Below are 22,302 nucleotides of genomic sequence, written 5' to 3'. Positions count from 1 at the left end.
ATCAAGAATATTGACCTATAATTTCCTTTCCTTGTAGTATCTTTTTCTGGTTTTAGAATTAAAATAATACTGGCCTTGGAAAATGAGCTGGAGAGTCTTCCCTCATCTTGAACTTTATGGAATTGTTTGAGAAGAATAGGTATTAGTTCTTCTTTGAATGCTTGGTAAAATTCACCTGTGAAGCCATCCAGTCCAGGACTTTGTTGGGAATTTTAATTAGATCTCCAATTTCATACATTGTAATTGTTCCATTCAGATTTTCTGATTTGTCTTGATTCAGTTTTAGAGGATTTGTATTTTTCTAGACGTTTACTGATTTCCTCCAGATTGCCCAATTTGTTGACATATACAGGTTGTCCCATAAAAATACATACCACTTTAACAGCTGATAGCCCACTTTTGAAAATGAAATGTATTTTAATAAACACTGCATTTATAATTATTCAAAGGGTGTGTATACATTTTGAGGGACACCCTAGGATTGTTCATAATATCTATTGTACATATGTAAAACCCTAATATGCAAATAGACCAAAAGCAGAACAATTGAACCTGTGTCTATGAAGTAAGCTGACCACCAGGGGGCATGCACAAAACATGGCAGGCATCGGCAATGGCGGGATGGTGGAACAGGTGGGTGTGTGGGGGGGAGGTGCCAGACCAAGGCAGGGTGCAGTTACCATCATTGGAGTGAGCCTCTGGTGGTTACTGAAAATTGTTTGCTCCCATGTGCCGTGATCTCACCAGGTGCTTGCACCTGCTGTGGGCACTGGCCCTGTTTGCACCCACTGCCAGTGCCAGAGCCACTGATTACACCTCCTGCAACGCCAAGTGCTAGCCATGATTGCTTGGCACTGTCAGCAGGCTGCTGGCTCCAATCACCCCTCAGGGCTTCTCCACTTCCCCCTGCTCCTGAGGGGCAACTGAGGCCAGCAAACCATCACTCAAACCTGCTGATGGCACTGGCCCCAATCACTTTGCACCATCAGGGGGTGCAAGCAGGGTTGGCACCATCAGCATACGGGAGCGGCAGTGACAGGAGAAGGGCTGCTAGCAGACAGGGGGTCGGGGGCCATGGTGGGAGGGGCTGGGAGAGGGTGTGGATTATGGGCTCAGACTTGCCCCTGTGCCCACCACAGTCTCGCAGCCCACAGTTCCTTTCAAGATGTACAAATTTGTGCACAGGGCCCCTAGTCCTATATAATAAAAGGCTAATAAGCAAATAGACCAAATGGCAGAATCATGGAACAAATGGTCACTATTATGTGTGCTGACCACGAGGGAGTGTGTGCAGAATGTGGTGGGCAATGGCTGTAGTAGGATGGTGGAGCAGGTGAATGGGGGTGCCAGACCAAGGCGGGGCACTGGTCTCTGCCATCAGGGCAAGCACCTGTGCTTATTGAAAATTCTTTGCTCCTGTGTGCCTTGGTACTGAGGGGGGAGGGGAGTACCTGCTGTTGGCACCCAGAGCCAGCCTGATCGCTCATTGCTGTCAGCTGATGCAAGCAGTGGCTGCTGGCCCTAATTGGCCCTCAGGGCTTCTCCACCTCACCCTGCTCCCAAGGGGCAATCAGGGCTGGCAGCCACCATTCACATCCACTGCTGGTGCAGGCCCCAATTGCTCCACACCCTCAGTGGATACAAGCAGGGCTAGCACCATCGGTGCATGGGAGTGGCGGTAGTGGGAGCGGGGCTGCTGGCAGACAGAGGACTGGGGGCTACAGAGGGAAGGCCAGGTGGGGACCCAGAGGATGGGCCCCTAGTGTATGAATTCATGTGCTGGGCCCCTAGTTTTCTTATAACCCTTTGTATTTCTGTGGTGTCAGTTGTGGTGTCAGATACGTCTCCTTTCATTTCTGATTTTATCTATTTGTGTCCTATCTCTTTTTTTCTTAATAAGTCTGGTTAAAGATTTTAAATAGTGTTTATCTTTTTTTTTGTTGCTGCTGTTAATCCTCACCCATGGATATTTTTTCTATTGATTTTTACAGAGAGTGGAAGAGAGGTAGAGGGATGGGGATGGGTGGGAGAGAGACATCAATGAGAGAGAGACACATCAATTGGTTGTCTCCCACAAATGCCTGACAAAAGCCAGGGAGCCAATCTGCCACCCAGGTGTGTGCCCTTGATAGAGAATACAACCTGCACCCCTTCAGTGTGTGGGCCAACACTCTAACCACTGAGCAACACTGACAAGGGCTGTTTATTTTTTCAAAGAACCAGCTTTTGGCTTCATTTGTCTTTTGTATTGCTTTTTAAAAACTCTATAATTTATTTCACTCAGTTCCTTATTACTTCCTTTCTTCTACTCACTTTGGGCTTATTCTTTTTCTAGTTCCTTCAGCTATAAGGGAAGGCTGCTGATCTGAGATTTTCTTGTTTCTTAAGTTAGGTCTGTGTTGCTATGAATTTCCCTCTTAAGAATGTTTTTACTATGTCTCTTAGATTTTGGATGGTTGTGTTTTCATTCTCATTTACCTCATGGTATCTTTTGATTTCTTCCCTGATCTCATTGTCAACCTATTCATCACCTTGTAACATGTTATTTAGCCTCCATGTGTTTGTATGTTTTTCTGTCCTTACAATTGATTTCTACTTTCATACCATGTAGCTGAAAAAGATACTTGATATGTATTTCAAACTTCTTAAATTTATTGACACTAGTTCTTTGTCCTAACATGTGGTGTATCCTAGAAAATGTTCCATGCACTCTAGATAATAATGTATATTCTGTGCTTTGGGGTAAAATCATCTGAACATATCAATTAAATGCATCTGATCTAGTGTGTCATTTAAGGCCACCATTTCCTGTTGATTTTCTGTCTGGAAGATTCATCTACTGATGTCATGGGGTGTTTAGATACCTTACTATGACTGTTTTACTATTAATCTCTTCCTATATGTTCTTTCAGATTTGCTTTACACATTTAGGTGCTCCTATGGTGGGTGCATAAATGTTTACAAGGGTTACATCCTCTTGTTGGATTGCTCCCCTTATATTATAATTGCGTGATGTCCTTCTTTGTCTCTTATATCTTTTGCTTTGAAGTCTATTTTGTCCAAGTATAATATTGCAACCTCCACTCTTTTATTTCTCCTTTGCATGAAATAACTTTTTCATGCCTTTACCTTCAGACTGTGTGTATCTTTGTTCTCAGGTCTGTCTCTTGTGGATAGCATAGAGGTGGATTTTATGTTCTTACCCATTCAGCAATCCTTTTGATTAGTGTATTTAATACATCTACATTAAAGCCTATTTATTGCCATTTTATTCTTTTTAATGGTGATGGACTAGATTAAAGCTTACTTGTCACACAGAGGTAGGTGCCAGGCAACTCATGGCTCTTGGCACCTTTATTTTTTACCACCCATGGACCATGCTCTGGTTCCTTCCCACCCTCACCAATGTGGTTGAAGATGGAAACGTCATATTCCACAGAACTTCAGGGTTGAAGAGTCCATTCCATCTGACTTCTTGGATAGCTTATAACGCTCTTTCTATTCGTTTCCCCACATGTAGAGTTGGATTAGATGAGTATAGAAACACTGCTCTTGATCACTCCTATATATAGAGAGTAAATTTTCTCTCTGCTAAGGTCTGATGCCATGTATTGTATGTACCATTCATTGGACACTTAAATATGTTTTGCCTTATTATACGTATGAAGTGTCTTATACTGTCATTCAACATTTCATACATGTTAGTATTATCTCCCTAAGACGTTGGAGGCCAGGGATCAAATACTATCCTTATTTTTCCTCTTAGCCTAGACTTACAGCAGTTTCTTCATAATATTGAGTATACATGAGTGAAAGATTTGATCATCCATCAATTAAATTAAATGCACATCCCATTTGTTTCACTCTGTTTTCTTCCCAGGGAAAAAAAAAAGGAGGAAGAGGAAGAGGAGGCTTACCAAAAAGTGTTAATAGTATGGAGAAATTCTGTACTCATTTGCAAGACTGTGCTCATGAATTATCCCCTGGGACACTTCCAACACATCACTATGGAAAATTTCCCCAGGCTGGCAAATGGACACTCCAGGCTAATGTTTGCTTTACCTGGGAAGGTGAGGCCATAAGCCGGTATTAGCTGGTCTACCAAATACATTCTGCTTTGTCAGAACCATCCTCTCCTTCCCCGTGGCTAGCCTAGCATAATTGGCCAATATGCCTAAAGTTCACTGCTTTCCTTTATTTCTTGTCAGTTAAAATATGTTGACTGGTTGAGATTTATAGATACTTTAGTCCTGTAGTTTATTGTGGATTCAGTAAACTATATCTGTTTTGCATAATTGAGCTTCCTTTTTTTGAGTGAACATATTAGGTTGCTCAATCCTGGTCCCTCCACACAATTCTCTCCCTAGGAAACTGCCTGCATGATCCCATGACTCTGAATACTACCTACATGCTAATGATTTCTCTACTTATATATCTGCCCAAGACTGTTCTTCCATCTTATACACATTTGACGGCCTGACATCTCTACTTGGATGTCTTATACGCATCTCAAATAAATGTTATTCTTGAACTCCCCTCAACCCATACCCCAACCCTAAGGCTGCTCCTCTTCCATTCTTCATGTGTTTTGTTTTATTTTTCATTTTTTTTTTATTGATTTCAGAGAGAAAGGAAGAGGAGAATTAGAAACATCAATGATGAGAGGATCATTGAATGGCTGCCTCCCGTATGCCCCCACCTGGGGATTGAGCTCCCAACCCGGGAACCTGCCCTGACCAGAATTAAACTGTGACTTCCTAGTTCATAGGTTGGCGCTCACTCACTGAGCCACAAGGGCTGGCCCCATTCTTCCTCTTCTTAACAAAAGTTACCTCTGGCTACCTAGTTGGTCAATCCAGAAACTTGTCATTCTTGAACTTTCTTTCATTCTCCATCTCTCACCTACTACCAAGACTAATCAATTCAACTTCAAAAAGATCTGTTTACTTCTTGCCATCTCCATTGTTGCCTCTTAGTCTAAGACAGCATCATCTCTGGCCTGAATTATTAAATCCTAAACCATTTCTTGAGCCTTCAACTCATTCATCTGTTCACTCTATGGTTTATGGAAGTACCCAAAGCTCTCACATAAGCGAACCTGCTGTAATAAAGGTGTTTATGAGGCATGATGACCCAGAAGAAGGGTACAAACAGCAACAGGAATAGGAAAACAGTGTCAGAGAAAACTTCATGGGGAACTACACACTTCAACTGGGATTTAGAGCACATGTGTCAAACACAAGGCCCGCGGGCCAAATCCGTCTCGCCAGGCCTTGCAATGTGGCCCGCACCGCGCTGTCATCACTGCACTCCGCTGCGTTTCCATCACAATGACAGTTTATGACTGTTCAGTAAACCATTCGGCCCGCGATTTAGGCTGGATTTTAGATTTTGGCCCCTTCTCTGATTGAGTTCGACACCCCTAATTTAGAACATTAGTCTGGATTCTCGTCAGGCAAACACATGGACAAAAGCCTTCTGGGTATGGTGACCAAAATGTATGGCATGTTCATGGATGTGAAACAGAATACAGAGTTGGGAAGGGAGGTTAGACATGTCACTGGTGAGGTAGGCAGGGGCTAAATCACATGGGGTATTGTTATGGGCTCAATTATGTTCCCTCAAAATTCATATGTTGAAGCACTAACATCCTGTATCTCAAATTATGACTGTATTTGAAGATAAGTCTCTTAAAGAGATGAAAAGTTACAATTGAATTAGGCCAGGTCCTAATTCAATTTGACTGTTGTCCTTAAAAGAAAAGGAAACTTGGAAACACAGAGACACCTGTGATCATGTGAGGAAATGATGAGAAGGCAGCTTTCTACAAGCCAACAAGAAAGGGCTCAGGAGAAACCAAACCATCCAGCACCTTGACCTTGGATTTCCAGTCCCCAGAACCATGAGAAATAAATTTCTGTTGTTTAAGCTAGTGAGTCTGTCTATTTGTTATGGCAGCCCTAGCAAATTAATACAGGTACTATATGCAACTGAGTTTATACCTAATCCTGGAGGGCAACTGGGAAAGGGCTAAGCAGGGAAAACACTCTATCCATCCATATACAAGGTGGAAATTGTGCCAGGTCCTAGGGATACAGTTCAAAGAAGGATTATCTGAAGAAATTTAATTTTATCTGAGAGATGCACAAGAGTTGGCCAGATGGAAAAGAGAAAGGGAGGAGGAGGGACAAATCATTGTCAAGAAAAAGAAAACTGTACGTGTGAAGGCCTAAAACAGGAGAGCTCTTGGTACCCTGCAGAAACTGACATTAGCTAGTGAGGGCAGAGCTTGGTCACAGACGACAAGAGCTTTAGGACAGTCAGGCCAGTGTGGCTCAGTGATTGACCATCAATCTATGAACCAGGAGGTCATGGTTTGATTCCTGATCAGGGCACATGCCTGGGTTGTGGGCTCGATCCCCAGTGTGGGGCAGCCGATCAATAATTCTCTCATCATTGATGTTTCTATCTCTCCCTCTTCCTTCCTCTCAGAAAGCTTTAAGGGATGCCGATGGAGAGAGTCAAGGCCAGATCATGTAGGGCTCCAAAGGCCTCACAAGCAAGCATGGACCATCTGCAGAAAACTGTCCTGGCGTCCAGCCTATGCCCTGACCAGGCTGACACTGAGGCCAGGGGCTATGCTGTCACCATCTCTCCCTCCAATGCGCAGCCCGGGCAGCCCTCCGGCAACCATATACTTGCCCATGGACACCAAGCTGTCACTACCACATGCATTTCTTCAGAGCGAGGGCTCTGTGGGACACCAGAGCTTGCTTTTCATTTTGATTTCTTCCCCATACTTCCAGCCAAAGTGTGGAAATCACTCCCCCCGTATTTCTCTCTCCAGTTTTGTTTCCTTCTCACCCTCAACCGCCATGGAGAGCTGTTTTTTTCCTAGACATCGGACTCCTCCCTGCACAGAAAAGGCATCCTTAATTAACAGCAGTTTTATTGTCCAGTGATATTAGCACAATGAGGGAAATCACTGCTAATTCTTATGGATTATCTCATCATGAGCAGGGAATTAACAGCTGGGAAAGAGCAGGTATTTGCCTTCCCCTGCAGGCCTTTACCTGGAGCACTTCACAGCGCCCTGCCCTGGCCCTCAGGGAGGTCCCCCGCTGGAGATGGCATTTCCTCTCCTGGAGGGTCCCCCGCCTCCGCATTGCATCCCCCAGCCCAATCCCATGTTTCCTTGCCCCCCTCCGCCCCCCCACACACCCAGGTTGGTGCAGCAGCGCGGGGCTGGCTGATGTGCTCAGCAGCTCTGGCTGCAGGTGGGGATGGTTTAGGTCAGCTGGGAGCTTTATTAAAACCCAGTCTGATTGGCCAGCACTGCTCTCTACGTATTTCCTTGGGTCTGAGACCAGGCCTCAGCCTCTGTCATTGCTGAATGTGTCTATAAAACTGCCTGAGCAGGTAGCTAGAAGGCACTTCATCAGGAGTAATCTAATCCAGGTGGACAGTAAATAGTCAGAAGGGCAGCGGGACAAGATGGGGAGAAACAACAGGGAAAATGGGGAGGCTAAAAATGCAGCTGCAGCTGAGAGAGAGAGAGAGAGAGAGAGAGAGAGAGAGAGAGAGAGAGAGAGAGAGAGAGAGAGAGAGAGAGAGAGAGAGAGAGAGAGAGAGAGAGAGAGAGAGAGAGAGAGAGAGGAGGGAGGGAGGAGGGAGGGAGAGAGAGAGAGAGAGAAGGGGGGAGGGAGGAGGGAGGGAGGGAGGGAGGGGAGGGGGGAGGGAGAGGAGAGAGAGAGAGAGAGAGAGAGAGGAGAGGACGAGAGAGAGAGAGAGAGAGAGAGAGAGAGAGAGAGAGAGAGAGAGAGAAAATATGCATGGAACCCCAGAACACCGCTGAAGGGAGCCAGGAGAACCATAGTATATTATAGAAAAGGAGGTGGAGACAGGAGGCCATTCACAGCCTGGGGCTCTCCCCTGGGCTGCTCTCCTGGCTTCTTGGGTCCCCACTCCTGCCCTGGGCTGGCTCCCTCCCCCCCTCCCCAGTTCTTCTCTACTTTCCCTCTGGCTGAATCCCTTCCTGTTCCCCTGAGAAGCCTCTTCAAGAACCTGGCATCTGTTCCCTCCCCACCCCCTGCAGGAAGCCGCTGGCTCTGTCTGCAGAGATGAAGGGAGAAGCACCCAGAGGGGTGGGGGGTTGGAGAGGAGGAGGCTGAGGCTGGTCCACCCACTGTGGGTGACATGGGGGGGGGGGTCAGGCATCTAAGCCCAATGAGAGGGGCCTGCGGTGTTGGGCCACCACATACACCCCCTCTAACCCCCAGGAGGCCACGTGCTGACCAGGGCCCTGGGTGAGTCTGCAAGGAGCCAGGCTGCCAGTGGGCGTCCCAGGGAGGAGCAGGCGCCCAGGACTCTCCTTCTGTGGCCCGTCCGGTCTCTTTCCCTTGGTTTCAAACTCCAAGCCACACAGCAGGCAGTGCTGCTTCCTTCCCCGGTGGACGCTGCTCTTTCGGGCTGTGGAACCTGGCACACGCCTGGCATGGCAGCACTAGGGGCAGAGACAGAATGGGAGGGACTAGCCATCGTAGTCAGAAATGTCAGCCATGCTCCGTTAGTGTGGTTGTTCTGTTCTGATTAAAGAAAGCACATCCCGGCGGGGCGGGGTGCCCTAGCAGGGAACTAGGCGCTCACCTTGGGATGCTGCCTTTCTCCTTATCCCAGAACTGCCTGTCTCCATGGAAACACTAACAACCTGTGGCCAAAGCAATGGGGTCCCGAGGCTCCTGCCTGCCTTTGCGATCCCAGCCGCATTGCCAATGAGCTGCAACCATTTACCCACTTTTATTCCTTTTCTACTTCCCATGCAATCGTCGTCCCTTCACAAATAGAAGCAACGGCGTGTGGCAGGGGAGCAGATTCTGTGGGTGACCTGCTGCCTACCCAGGCTGCCGGCAGGACTGGCATGAACGCTCATATGAGTCACCCCTGCTTCTGCTTATTGGCTCGTAGTGACAGGCAGCCCGGACCTGCTCGCTGTCTGGTTTCTGGAGCACCGAAGAGAGTTCTCCTGAGGGGGAAGGATGGTCAGGGTAGTTTTCCTAGACGGGAAGTCACAGGTCAGAAAGGCCCTGAACAATGAATAGCATCTGCTGGGCTGGCAAGCTGAAGAGAGGCAAGGGTGCTCTGGGAGGATGGGGGTGGGGAGGGGCGGGCAGTCGGTGAGTGCTCCCAGGTAGGATGAGGGGTGATGTTTCGAGATGGCACCATCTAGCTGTTCTCCTCCCAAAGGTGCCCGATGCTCTGAGAGGAGTGTGAGCTTCTAGGAAGACAACATGGCGAGTGGAGAGTGAGACGTGAGAGACAGTGCCCAAAGGCCTGGAGCAGCTGCAGTGGGCGTGGGAGCTCCTGGACCCCCTCCCTGTGAGGAGGGCCCTGCTCCCTCACATGTTGGGGGGTGAACATGCCATGGCTTCTGATTCTCCTGGACCCAGGGCCTAGGGGTGCCCAGGCATCTATCCTCACATCCACACTCGGTGCCCTGGCTGCCATGCCTGGGGCTCAGACAGGGAGGTCCTGTCACTCAAACACCGGAATCTCCCCTCTACCCCCTCCCCCCACGTGCCCGCTCCAGGTTGGTATCTGGGGGCCCTAGAGGACCATGCTCTCAGCAGCTCCTGAGCCGCTGCTGAGCACCTGGGGGGACAGAGCAGAAATCAAGAATTCTGGTCTCCATGGCTTTCCTGGGCTCCAGGGAAACAGGTTCTCCACCTTCCCCAGGGCTGTTTACCCAAAAGAGACGAGGGCACTGGCCTTGGCTTGGCGTAGGGCAGGGTGGTAATGGGCATATGGTCTCAAGAGGCAAACGGCTTGGATTTAATGCTGTGTGACCAGGGACATGATTTAACTTCTCTGGACCTCACCTTTCTCATCTATAAAATGAACACGATGGTAATAACCAATATGTTTGAACAGCACAGTCCCTGGCCCGTAATAAATACTGAATACATGTTGCTATTATTAAAAGGTTAGTTATTTCTGGTTCCTAAAGCCTAACTCTTACCTCAAACTCTTCTTTCCCTTTTAGGGGTCTTCTTCTACTTCCCGCACCAGTCCACAGGGAAGCATCAACCTTGGTCACAACAACAGCAGCTTCTGATGGGCCACCTTGCCTGGTTCTCGGACATCTGCCATGCCACCGACCCTCTCCCCGACCCTGGGGCCAGTGCGCATGTTGGAAAGCAGGGACAGCCCTGGCCAGTTTGGCTTAGTGAATAGAGCGTCAGCCTGCGGACTGAAAGGTCCTGGGTCCCATTCTAGTCAAAGGCATGTACCTGGGTTGCAGGCTCCTCCCGGCCCAGGTCCCGGTCAGGAGGCAACCAATCGTGTTTCTCTCACATCGATGTTTCTTTCTTTCCCTCTCTCTTCCACTCTGTCTATAAGTTAATGGGGAAACATCCTCAGGTAGGAAAAGAAAGCAGGGACCCTGTCCCTTTCCTCAGTGCCTTCCAGAGGAAAAGCACCATCGAACAATAGGGCTGAACAAGCAGAGCAATACAGATGCTGAGCAATGACTGCCTGAGCAATCCAAGGCCACGGCCATGGGGCCCTGGCTCTACATCTTCCGGATCTAGTGAGCAGCAGCTGTGACAAAGGCAGTGCCAGACTCACCCCTAGGGACACGCCTGTCATCTCTCCACATAAAGCTCTTTGTCCTCTGCCTGTGGTTCAAGTCTAAGCTAACCCCTCCTTCTGCTCTGGAGAGGAAACCTGATGAGGGAGAAGGTGCGGCACCTATTATACTTTCTGCTTCTTTGAACTCTGAGGTGCCTGGGGTCCTGGGCAAACCTCATTCATGCCCCTCCCCCCTCCCGCTTTCACATTTCCTAAGGCACAGGCAGGGCTCTCCCTGCCTGGAGGGGTGGCTCCTGGCCGTGGGGCCTCAACACCTGGATCAACAGGCTTCAATCAGCTGGGATGCTGAACAGCTCCGACTGTAACGAGGAAAGGATGCTCTGGACACTGGCTGCTCCTGGAACCCAGCTGCGCCTGTTCCAGGATTGGCTTTGCCCAGTAAACTTTGGCTCCATTAACCATCTTTGTCTCAGTCTTCATTCTTCAATTTCAAGAAACAATGCACTCAAACTCAACATCCACATTCTGAGTTATCTGGGCGGTGCTTTAAGCACCTGAGCTAGCTGGCCAGGGCCTTCAACAGCCCACCTTTGGTTTCAACGCCATCAGGATGTGTATCTCTGAGCACCAGTGGGCAGAGGATGACAGTCCTGGGAATGTCTGTTGGTGGGCAACAGGCTGCGTTCTGGCCAACACGGCAGCTTCAGAAAGAGCTGGAAGCAACGGCAGATCCAGTGGGGAGGTTGTGTTCAGACTCAGGTCCCAGGCTTTCCGGACACTGAGACCTGTGTGGCCCCCCACAGTCCAGGCTCCACTCAGGACGTCAGAGGGCTCAGCTTTGAGGACAAGACACATCTGAACACTACGGTGGCTGCACAGGCCAGGGGCCAGGCTCGTGTTTGGATCTGAGGACTAAATGACACCATTAGCCTTGGCTCTCTGTGCTGCTGACCTTGACACTGCTGGCTGCACTTCCTCAGAATGGGGTCAAGATGAGCCAGGGGAGGGCAGGGAGCCTGCTGCAGAGGTGAGAGAACAGGGGGCAGGGAGCCAGTGCGGCTCTCGCAAGGAATGCTTGTTAAGAACTGTTTTGTGTCGCCTAAGACCATCTCAGACTCCACTTTCCAATGCCTTTCAAATCTGAAGTGCCTGTCATCCATGGCTTCCCTGAATCTGCATCATTCATTCACTCAGTAATTTAATACGTGCCTCCCCCATGTCTTATATGCTGGGAAATCAGCAGGGAACAAAAAAGAAAAATGGGGTTTTCCTGATGGGAAGACTCAGACAATAAACAAACCAGTTCATCTGTGGTGACAGTGCCATAGAAAAAACAAAGCAGAAGAGGGTGAGGGAGATGGGGCAGGGAATGAGCTACAGCAAGTGCATGAGCCATGCAGATGCCTAGTGAGGAGTGTTCTGGGCAGAGAGGGCACAAGTTGATGTGTCTACAATAAAAAGGCAGGGACACTGTGGGCTGTGGTTGGTATGGAGTGAGCAAGAGGCAGGGTGGTAAGAGAGGAGAATAAAAAGTAACAGCTAACGGGGCAGGTCATCACAAAGATTTTGTCTGTACCTCTGAACTGAGTAGGCATTGGAGGGCTTGAGCAAAGAACTAACATGATACAACTTACACTTCAAAAGAATCCTTCTCGCTGACATTTTGAGAATCCAATGTGACAGGGCAAGAGAGAGCAGAGAAACTAGCAGGAAAGCTCAGCAGGCATCCCAGCGAGAGATAATCCTGTCTTGGGACAGGGAAGAACAGTGAGGTAGTCAGAAGTGGCTGGGCCCTGGGTACACTTGGAAGGTAGAGCAAAGGTAGAGCTGATAAAGAGGATGGGGTTTCCCAGGAGGCAGGACCACCTGCTTCCCAGGGGTGGCGCTCAAATCCAAATGTGGAAGGGCATTACTGTTTGTGACCCGGATGCAGGTCAGGCTTGAGTTCCTTAGAGGTCTGCAGGTGTGTCTGAGTCTGGAGTGGGGAGGGGTGAGCTGAGGTGACACCAGAGCCACAAGCCTATGAAGCCAGGAGGCTGCAGGCCCTGGGTGAGGGGGAAGGAGACTGAGGAATGCCCAGTGAAGGCAGTGCCAGGACCAGGTGGAGCGTGGCCTGGAAGCCAAGGGAAAGAAGTGTTTCCCGCTCAGTGAATAGATGGAAGGTCCCAGGTTCGATTCTGATCAAGGGCACATGCCCGGGTTGCAGATTTGATCCCCAGTGGGGGACAGCCTATCAATGATTTTCTCTCATCATTGATGCTACCTCTCCTTCTCTCTTCCTTTCGGAAATCAATAAAAAGACATTTGTTTTTTAAAATAGAAGTGTTTTAAGAATGAGAGTTAATGACTATTTTACTGCTGCCAGTGAAAGGAGTCTAGGGACAGGTGACTGGACTTAGCAACGTGGGCATCATCCTTGGTGGGAGAAACTCCTGTGGAGAAGGTAGAGGAGGAAAAGGAGAGTTTGAATGGGCAATTCTACAGATCCCCACTGTGCAGGGGAGGAAGAAAAGGGGGGCAGAGCAAGAAAGATGTGGGACAAGGGCAGCTCTGAGACGGAAGGTCATCCTACTTTCTCTACCTCCCGGGGTCGTGGGCCGTCCTCACAGAGCAGAAAGAGGTGAATTACAGCAGGTTTACAAAGTGCAGAGACAGCGCTGGCGGAGGGAGAAGCAGCTCCAGGCAAGCAGAGGCTGAGCCAGAGACAGGGCGGCCTGGTGCTGCTCATACAGACACCATCCCGGCGCATCCGTGAGCAGGCGCTCTGAGGCTTCTGTGTGGTCCTGACTGGCTGCTTTTGAACATGAGGTGGGACGTGGTTACCCTGCATTATCGGTGCCGATAACACACAACAGAAGCACTAAGACTAAGTTCTCACCTAAGGTCAGACACGAGGAAAGGCGGCTCAGACTCGAACCCAGGGAGCAGTGTCAGAGCCCGCTCTGGCGTCAGACCTCAGAACCAGCCTCTGCTAACTGCCGCACACGGCTCCACCTTCCCCTCGTTCTCCAGACCCTGTCGGCGTAGAGGACACCTGAGTGAGCCCAAGCAGAAGGGCCTGAGGGAGACAGAGACTCAGGAGGGACCTCCTCCGGGCCGCCCCAGACGGACACTCACCCCGCTCCCCTGGTGACCTCAGCAGGACACAGAGCGAGGGCTGAGAGAGCTGTGGCAATGTGCACCTTCAGGCAGGTCTCAACACAAGAGAGCCCCGGCCAAGGCTGCAGAGCCTGAGCCTCCTGCAGCAGCACCTGCGCCCCGGACAGGTCCGCACTGAGCTGCGCATGCTGAGCCTGACCGCTAGGGGCCGACACCTCCACAACAGGCTTCCATGTCTGCTGGCCCCCCGAAACTCCGTGCAATGGGAAGAAACACCCCACAAAGATGCAGAGGGGCCACCAGGCAGCCTGAGGCTGTCTGCAGCCTCTTGCCACTTGGGACCCCCGCAGCCGAGGTCCAGCCCCCGCAGAGCAGACATGGAGCATGCTGCTCCTGCAGACGAATGAGAATGGCCTGTGACCACGGCCTGCCTGCAGCTGAGCTGGGTGGCTGGGAGGCTGCGTGTGTCTCCCCTACCAGGCTCCCCACGCAGGCCTTGGCTCCAATTTGGCAGTGGCTCCCTCACCACCCATGCATTTCAAGTGCCTCCAGGGGAGGCCACAGGGAGAGGGGAAACACCTGACAGTCTGCACTGAGAGGACAGAAAGGATGAACAGGGCCCCGTGGGCTCCCCACACAACGGGGGCCACATGGGTGAGGATGTGAATCAGGCAGGTGGCGGCTCCCAGCTGAACTCTCCTCGGCAGCTGCTCCTGGGACAGTGATGATGGGACACCTCCCTGTGCGGCAGGACAGACCAGAAGCTAAAATGTTCTACCAGAGGCCCAGGTGGGAGGGTGTGAGAGGTCGCAGAACCAGCCCCGTTTGATGCTAAAGCCCCTGGCCGTCAGCTCCCGCTGTGGGCACAGCATCCATTGGTCTGGCAGACATTTCAAACCCCAACACCAGCCCTCTCCAGGGCTGTTAACAACTCACCCACCTCCCGGGTCTGCATATGCAGAAACGAAGACAGGTTTGTGAAACTCTGGCCAACGTACCCTGTCCGCTCTCCCCAACCCACGTGCCCCTCTGCCGAACAGGCCTTACTGAGCAGCGGCAGCCCCCTCAGCCCGCAGCAAGGATGAAGGGGCCAGATGAGAGCCAGGGAGTCCGGCGCTGGGGCTCAGACACACAGGCAGCGCCTCCCACAAGCACTGGGACATCTGCCTCCCGCCAGTGGCCTTTAGTCAGGAACCACGGCCCCCCCCCTCGTCTCAGACCCCAGCCACGGGGCCTTTCCCGTTTCTTCCCAGAGGTCGCTCGGCATTCGTGCAGGAAAACAGCTCTCCTGCCTTCCTGGCCTGTTCTCTTCAGCTCGGCTGGTTTGTGAGAGCTTGAGTTTTGAGAAGCAGGCCTGGTGGCTCTCCGTCCTCCTCCATCAATAATGCACAGGCAGCTGGCTATGCAGGACCACCCCGCATGGTCTCCTGGTTGGACGTGTCCACCCTGGGGCCATCTAAGAGGCGTCCTCTACTCTCTTCCCTTTTTTTAAAAAAAAGTATTTTTTATTGATTTCAGAGAGGGTCAGTGCCGGGCAGCAGCTGCGTGTGGCAGTGAGCTGCACCCCTCACTCACGGGACCTCACTTTATGCTCCCAAAGCTCCTCGTTGTCATGAGCTGGGCCCCAAGACACACACCCTGGCTGCCGACTGAATCTCTAGACTTTCAACCCATTTGTCCTTCACTTTCCTGAGCCCATGAACCTGAGGGCATCTCTAAGGGTTTCATCTCCCTGAGGAGAGTGCGCTACTAACGGAACCCTGGCGGCTGGGTGTCCATGCCCAGTGGCCTCGGCCAGAGACACCCAACTGTGTCCTCTGGCCCTCGCCCTGCGCCCTGCCCAGGGTGTTGATACTACCCAGGTGAGTAGGGCTCTGCCCTCACGAGCAGGCTCTGGACCGCAATGTGCATGTCTGCATCCGACAGATGGCCTGTGTGCCCCTGAGACTTTATTTGTAAGTAAAATAATCAAAGAAAGGCAAAAGACTCTGCCAGCGCTAATGTTCCCGTCCTCAAACTCACACTCGCTGAACTGGTGCTGCATGTGACTCATGGGCTCTCCCCAGGGTCTGGGCACACTCGCTGCCACAGAGCAAAGCAGTGCCGCTTGGGAGGCAGGTCCTGATTTCAGTCTCTGCAGCCGGGATGATTCTGTCAAATCCCCAGCTTTACTGCCTCTCCGAACCAGCAGGTGCCTGACGGGAAACCTGGCCCAGCCCCTGGCAGCAAGTGGGGCTTCCCAAGCAGGGAGGCGATGGCAACTGTTAATTATTGTTCAGCACCAGATCCTTCGGCCTGGCCCTCAAAAAGTCCTCCTTTCCTCCCTCCCCCCTTCCTCCCTCCCTTCCTTTTCCTTCTGCATGTCTGCCTCTGTTAACACAGGTACAACCAAAGAAAGTACTTTAAACAATGACAGCAAGGATGTTCCTGGGACCCAGGTCTCCTATGGCCATGGACGTGCACTGCGTCTGACACGCACTGGGTCTGCACCGGGGCGCCGTGCAAGCGGGCTGCTCTTCCGGGGGGTCAGCGACCAGTGGGAAAATACCACGCCAGTTACAGCACAACCAGTCTGTGCTGAAACCAGGAGAATGGGAAAAAGGTAGGAAAAGAGGATTCCTCCCTGTGAAGCATGCGGTGAAACGAGGACAGCTAATTCAGCCAGTGACGGTGGTGAGGGGGCACAAGGTGGGGGCACCCCACGGAACCCTCCAGGTTATCTGAGACAGGAGTAAGCTAAAAGCCTAGAACTCGCTGGACTGACAAGTACTGAGTCCCTAATGTGATCAGGGCAAGGGTAAGGTTTACTAACGTGAGAGCAGGATGGGAGACACCACTGCACAGGGCGAGAGTGATGCTAGTGGCTGAGGGAGGGCAGCCCGGAGAGCATGGCTCGAGGAGCAAGGAGACGGCTGGGTCCCTGATGGCTGCCAGCGGCCCAGCCACCTGCCTGCTGTATTACCTTGGCCAAATGGCTGCTCTTTGGGTTGCCTTCCTCATCTGTGAAGGCAGCAGGATGGGAAACGCCATCCTCAGAATCCACTGTCACCAGGGAAGGAAGGTCCTTTTCAGTCACAGGGCCGGCGGACGAGGTCTTCTCAGAGCATGTGTTAACTTGCGTCCCAAAGTCACTGCTCAGAGGACTAAGAGGGACAAAAGCGAACTCAAAAGACATTTTGATCAATGACTGAAGAGGCGGACATGTGTGAGTTTGGGGAGCTTGGGGGCAGCCTCACCATCATAAATAAAATCCCTTTCTCTTCCCCCAAATCTCATCCCATGCTGGACACCGGGAGGTGTGCTAACGGACAGGCTGCCTCACTGAGCGGAACTGCAGCCCCAGGCAGGGCCGTGGTCCGATTGCCTCCCCACAAACAGCCGCAGAGGAGTGGGCTGAGGGTGCAGAGGGTGCTCATCAGCTGAGCTGCCCGGGCCCTCTGTATGGCCTCGCTCTCTCGCCATCGACTCTGAGGCTGGAGGTGGGAAGAAACCCCAGAAAAAATAAGTGAGGGGAAAAGGGACCTGGGGCATGAGGAGACGTGCCACAGACACTCAAGGACCAGTAGTGCTGGTTCAGCCCATTGTGTGCAAGCTGCCACTGCTGAGCACAGCTGAGACGCCAGGCGGACAGGGAAACCGAGACAGGTGACAGAGTTTGCAGCATCTGGAAGTCGATGCCACTGGTAAGTCCCATCTTCCCTGAACCAGGGACGCCAGAGGGTCAATAGCTTAAGTCACACACACACACACACACACACACACACACACACACTCAGGAAGACAGAGAACAGAAACCAAATTAATGCCATTTGCCAACCACACCCAAGGACAGATGAAGTTAGGGAATAAGTCTCACGTGGGTACATCAGCATGAAACTGATGAGCTTTCTATTGAGATCCTCCCCTAAGACCTCCCTAAACGCCAAGCCTATAACACCCCTAAAACGAAGGTCTAGCTCATGCTCTCCCTCCCTGGAGCACACTTGTCCCACGCACCCACTTCTTCCATCACGGCACTTATCTTGGAACCCTAAGGAACCCCACAAGGCTTGCAACAAGGGCAGCGGTGGGCAGCAGCAGCTCCTCCCAGGCACCCCCCTCCCCCACTCTGTCCCCAAGGCCCCGTTTCTCTGACTTCCCAGCGAGCTGAAGCAGCTGGCCCATGCTCCTTTCCCAGCCACTCTGTCTCACGTCCCAGCTGTAGAAAACACCCTCTACAACTCGCTGCACCCGTGTGTGAGGGGGTGCACTCCCACAATCTCTCCTACTGGGAAGTGTATGATGGAATCCATCCTATTGGATAAAGAGGGAATATGCAAATTGACCATCACACCATCACAAATATAGCAGCACCCAGTCCCCTCAGCCCCACCGAACTCCCCCAGTCCTTTCAGCCCAGCTAGTGGTGAGGGTGTTGGCAGGTGCATGGTGCAGCCAGACCCACCTTCAGCAGCCCAGGACCGGTCGTGGCTCAGGCAATCCTCAGATGGCAGCTGCCCAGCCACCCAGGGCTGCCTGAGGCTCAGGTAACCAGGGCCGGATGAGGCTTGCGCTGCCAGCAGTGGCAGCAGCAGAGGTGTGATGGGCCACCCCTGGGCAACTCTACACACTGGTCTCTGCCTGCTGTAGGGAAGCCAATTGAATCTCTTCAACTCTCACAACTTGACTTGGCCTGGCTCCTAACGAGTGCAGACCTAACGAGTGTTGGACATTTTTCCTGCAAAATCCGCCATCCACACCTAGCAGCCAGGCAGCCAAGAGACAGCTCCTTATGTTTTCATGACCAGCTTCTCCTACTGCCCTCGCCTGCCCCCATCGGCCCCCTCCTGTCCTCCCCTGTCCCCTCTTGTCCTTACCTGTCCCCACCTGTCCCCACCTGTCCCCGCCCCATTGCAGATCCTCACTGAACTGGAGAAACCTCCTTTCCAAACGGAGGCTCTGGGAGAGTTAGAGCTCCTGGCTCCCAGATAACCAAGGAGACAGAAGAAGGGGTCCTGGCAGGGCTGGTTTGGTTTTCCTTCCTTTCCCTCTGTTGGTGTACGTCTGCTCTCTGGCCTCTGCAGGAGCTGAGGCTCACTTTGCCTGGCCAGGCGGCGGGGCCTGGCTGAAAGCAGCCTGAGTGGCCAGGCATGAACCCTCACTGAGTCCAGCAGAGTTTTCAGGGACTGGACAAGCAGCACTCCCAGTGTGGCTGGAGAGGCTGAGGGTCCCCGGAAGCCCCGTTAGGTGCAGCCACAGAAAAAAGCTGCCCGCTCACTGCCTGCTCCTCTGGGACAACAGGGTCCGGGGCTGGGCCCCAAGCCCTGCAGCTCCTCTCCATCGGCTTCCACCTCCCACGGCAACAAGTGGAAATTGACGGTCACACTTGGGAATACCTCGCAGCAAATGATGAATAATGTGGGCATCTTATAAATGGTGCATCTTAAGGGTGTGAACCATTGTGCATTGCTGCTAAGCCAAAGTGAGTTGGGTTTGGAGTTTCGGTAGAAATGAAGCAGGCAGAGGGCGAGCTGGGTGGGTTGAGGAGACTGCACCACGTGTCCGATGCGAAGTCCCCCCACCGCTGTCATGGGCCTGGGCACACGTGCCCCCACGTAACCTGGAGCAGCGGGAAGAGCAGCAGCGCGGCCCTGGCCTTGACACCTGCCCGGCCAGTCTCTGCTCTTGGCATACCCCGCCCTCCTCAGCTTCCCACTCTTCCAGCTTCTGAGACCTCGGGGCAGTTCTGACCCTAACAGGGGGGTTTGGAAGCTTTAAGCCAATTCCCTGGTACTCGCCATCTCCCCCCTCAACCAGCCTCTAACCCTTTCAGGAGGAATCTATAAGCGTTGCTGGTAGTGCTCTACCTGGGAATCTACGTGTGGATTCGCCTGGACAGCCTGCCTGGTGCGTGGGTCCCTTCAGGCTCTTCCCTGGCTCCGCCCCTCGGCCCTGCTGCCAGACAGGCCTGTGTGACAACAGCCCACCTGCTGAATGACTCCCCACAGATCTATCCACACTGACCCTTCCCATGTACGCACAGATGCCCCAACCCCACACTCCCATTTGCCCCAAGACATCAGATCCCAGCATGGTGTCTGCTGGGCTGAAATGTCTCCTGTCCCTGCGGCAGGGACTGTGTCCCTGGGCCCAGTCAGTAGTGCCTCCACCTGCAGTTGTAAGCCTCGCCCGGTTCTGGGAGGAGTGTGAGGCTTCCCAGGTAGTGGAGCTGAGCCCCTCCAGGGATGGAATATGGCTGAGATACCCATGGTGAGCAAGACAGGAGAGCATGGACACATCACTGAGGTGAGCTGGCTCTACCAAAGGGAAAGCAGAGGCCACGTCCAGGGCCCTCAGTGCAGGACCAGGCCAGGGAAAGCAGAGGCCACATCCAGGGCCCTCAGCGCAGTCAGCCAAGGGTACCCCAAGACTCCCTGGCCTCTTCCCAAGTTCTTCCACTGACCAGAGACAAGACCACCTCTCTTCTCTGATCTCCCTGTACTTGGGAGCCCCAGGGCCATCCCACCTCCTCCGTCTGGGCTGGGCTGTTGGTCACAGGCTGTAACGGAGACTTATCAGCGTTGTCGTTCACAGTGGGAACTTGTCAGCGGCTCCACCCCACACCCAGGCCCAGCCAAACTCGAGGGGACATTGCAGAGGGTCCCCTGTGGACACATGGGGTGCTGAGAGGGAGCCCATCCAGGCAGCAAGCCCAGGGTGCCGGCTGAGCAGCACTTACCAATCCTCAGGGCGTGGGGGCTGCAGGCCGCTGTCAGGAGCCACACGAAAAGCAGCAACAGAGGTACAGAGACGCGGAGCATCTTCTAGAAATCCTCATGGAGCCTGCGGCCGGCCTGGGCGTGACATGACTCTGCAAGACAGGGCCAGGCGGTGAGGCCTGCGTGCCTGCCAGAGTGCCCTCCGCCCGGTACCCAGACACCGCCTATCCAACCCTGCCCGCTGCAGCGCCCATGGTTCCGGCCTCTGTCCTCCCTCTGAAAGCTCAGGTTCAAATCCTCCCTCCCCACCAGAACAGGCAGGCGGTGCTCTGGGCCGAATGGTTCATGGGGCTCCACTTGTTAAAAAGCTCAAGTTGTGGGGAGGGAGGGTGAGACCCTCATCTACTCTGAAAGCACAGGAGCCGAAGGAGCGAGGAGCTGAGGAGTGACAGGCTGTGCCCTCTACCGTACATGCTGGAAGGTGGGATGGGCCGGGTTCAGCCATCCTCCCACAGCTGTGCTTCCATGAGGAGTGCTCCTGGCCATTCAGCTGGTCTCCTCAGGACAAGCAGGGGCGCCACCACCTGTACCGGGAGGCAGAATCGTGGCCTCAGGCAAACAGAAGCTGCCCTGCCCCTGATCCCCTGGCCCTGGAGGGTTTCTCCCTTGTCAACTCCTCCCCAGTCCCCGGGGTAGAAGCACTCTCCGGCCTCAGCCTTTTCCACACCTGCTCCTGCCACCTGCCCAAAGCGCCCTCCCATCCTCCTCCCAAACCCATCTCCTCCCGCCCAGGGCAGGGGCCACCTCCTGTCCAGGCAGAGCCTCCAGGAGCTGCCTCCCTGAGGACAGCAGGGGTGTGTCCCCCCTGAGTCCTTTCCAACCCTGTGGCCACCAGCTCAAGCCCTCGTGGGGTGAGGGCAGCTGGTGAGCACCAGGGTCTACTGCTCCTGGGTCACCCGGGGCCAGGAAAGCAGCACTAACACAGCTCTCCTCCCACCACCACACAGACAACAAGGGGCAGTACCACGGCAGGCCAGATTTCCCTAACAGCTCCATCCAAAGGCCTCAGCTAACTGGGCTTAAGGAAAATGTCACTTCAAAAACACAACAGGGTATCAGCCGCCTCCTGAACAGAACATGCCAGGTATGGCAAAAGATGGGGCCCCAGAACCCCGTGAGGTGTCCCAGGAGCACACGGTTCAATGGTCTCCTGAACCCACACCACAGGACCAGAAGCTCCTAACGAGCCCACACCCCAGGACCAGCAGCTCCTCCAGAGCCCACACCCCAAGACCAGCATCTCCTCCCAGAGCCCACACATCAAAACCAGCATCTCTTCCTGAGCCGACACCCTAGACCAGCATCTCCTCCTGAGCCCACAAACCAGGACCAGCATCTCCTCCTGAGCCCACACCTCAAGACCAGAATCTCTTCCTAAGCAAACACCCAGGATCAGCAGCTCCTCCCGAGCCCACACCCCAGGACCAGCATCTCCTCCTGGAGCCCACACCCCAGGACCAGCATCTCCTCCTGGAGCCCACACCCCAGGACCAGCATATCCTCCTGAGCCAAAACCCAGGACCAGCATAACCTCCTGAGTCCAAAACCCAAGACCAGCATCTCTTCCTGGACCCCTCACCCCAGGACTAGCATCTCCTCCCAAGCCCACTCCCCAGAAACAGCATCTCTTCCCAGAGCTCACACCCCAAAACAGCATCTCTTCCTGAGCCCACACCCCAAGACCTGCAGCTCCTCCCGATCCCAAACCCCAGGACCAGCAGCTCTTCCCAAGCCCACACCCCAGGACCAGCATCTCCTCCTGAGTCCAAACCCCAGGACCAGCATCTCCTCCTGGAGTCCACACCCCAGGACAAGCATATCCTCCTGAGGCAAAACCCAGGACCAGCAGCTCCTCCCG

At 53.0% G+C, this 22,302-nt stretch overlaps 1 protein-coding gene across 2 annotated transcripts in view; it reads right to left on the bottom strand.

Annotated features, from left to right (window-relative positions):
* The window catches only part of GRIK4 (glutamate ionotropic receptor kainate type subunit 4), a 187,246-nt gene extending 166,689 nt beyond the window's left edge, over positions 1 to 20,557 (bottom strand). For both annotated transcript variants that reach the window (XM_036412602.2, XM_045572352.1), the window contains exon 1: positions 20,405 to 20,557. In XM_036412602.2, coding sequence (XP_036268495.1) covers positions 20,405 to 20,486 — 82 coding nt within the window. In that variant the 5' untranslated portion in view covers positions 20,487 to 20,557. The remainder of the gene's footprint in view (positions 1 to 20,404) is intronic.
* Between the last annotated feature and the right edge of the window lie 1,745 nt (positions 20,558 to 22,302).

Source organism: Pipistrellus kuhlii, unplaced genomic scaffold (genome assembly GCF_014108245.1).
Source record: "Pipistrellus kuhlii isolate mPipKuh1 unplaced genomic scaffold, mPipKuh1.p scaffold_m20_p_45, whole genome shotgun sequence".
In the NCBI taxonomy this organism is placed as follows: domain Eukaryota; kingdom Metazoa; phylum Chordata; class Mammalia; order Chiroptera; family Vespertilionidae; genus Pipistrellus; species Pipistrellus kuhlii.
Note: the sequence above shows the minus strand (reverse complement) of the source record. Positions and strands in the feature narration are given on the sequence as shown.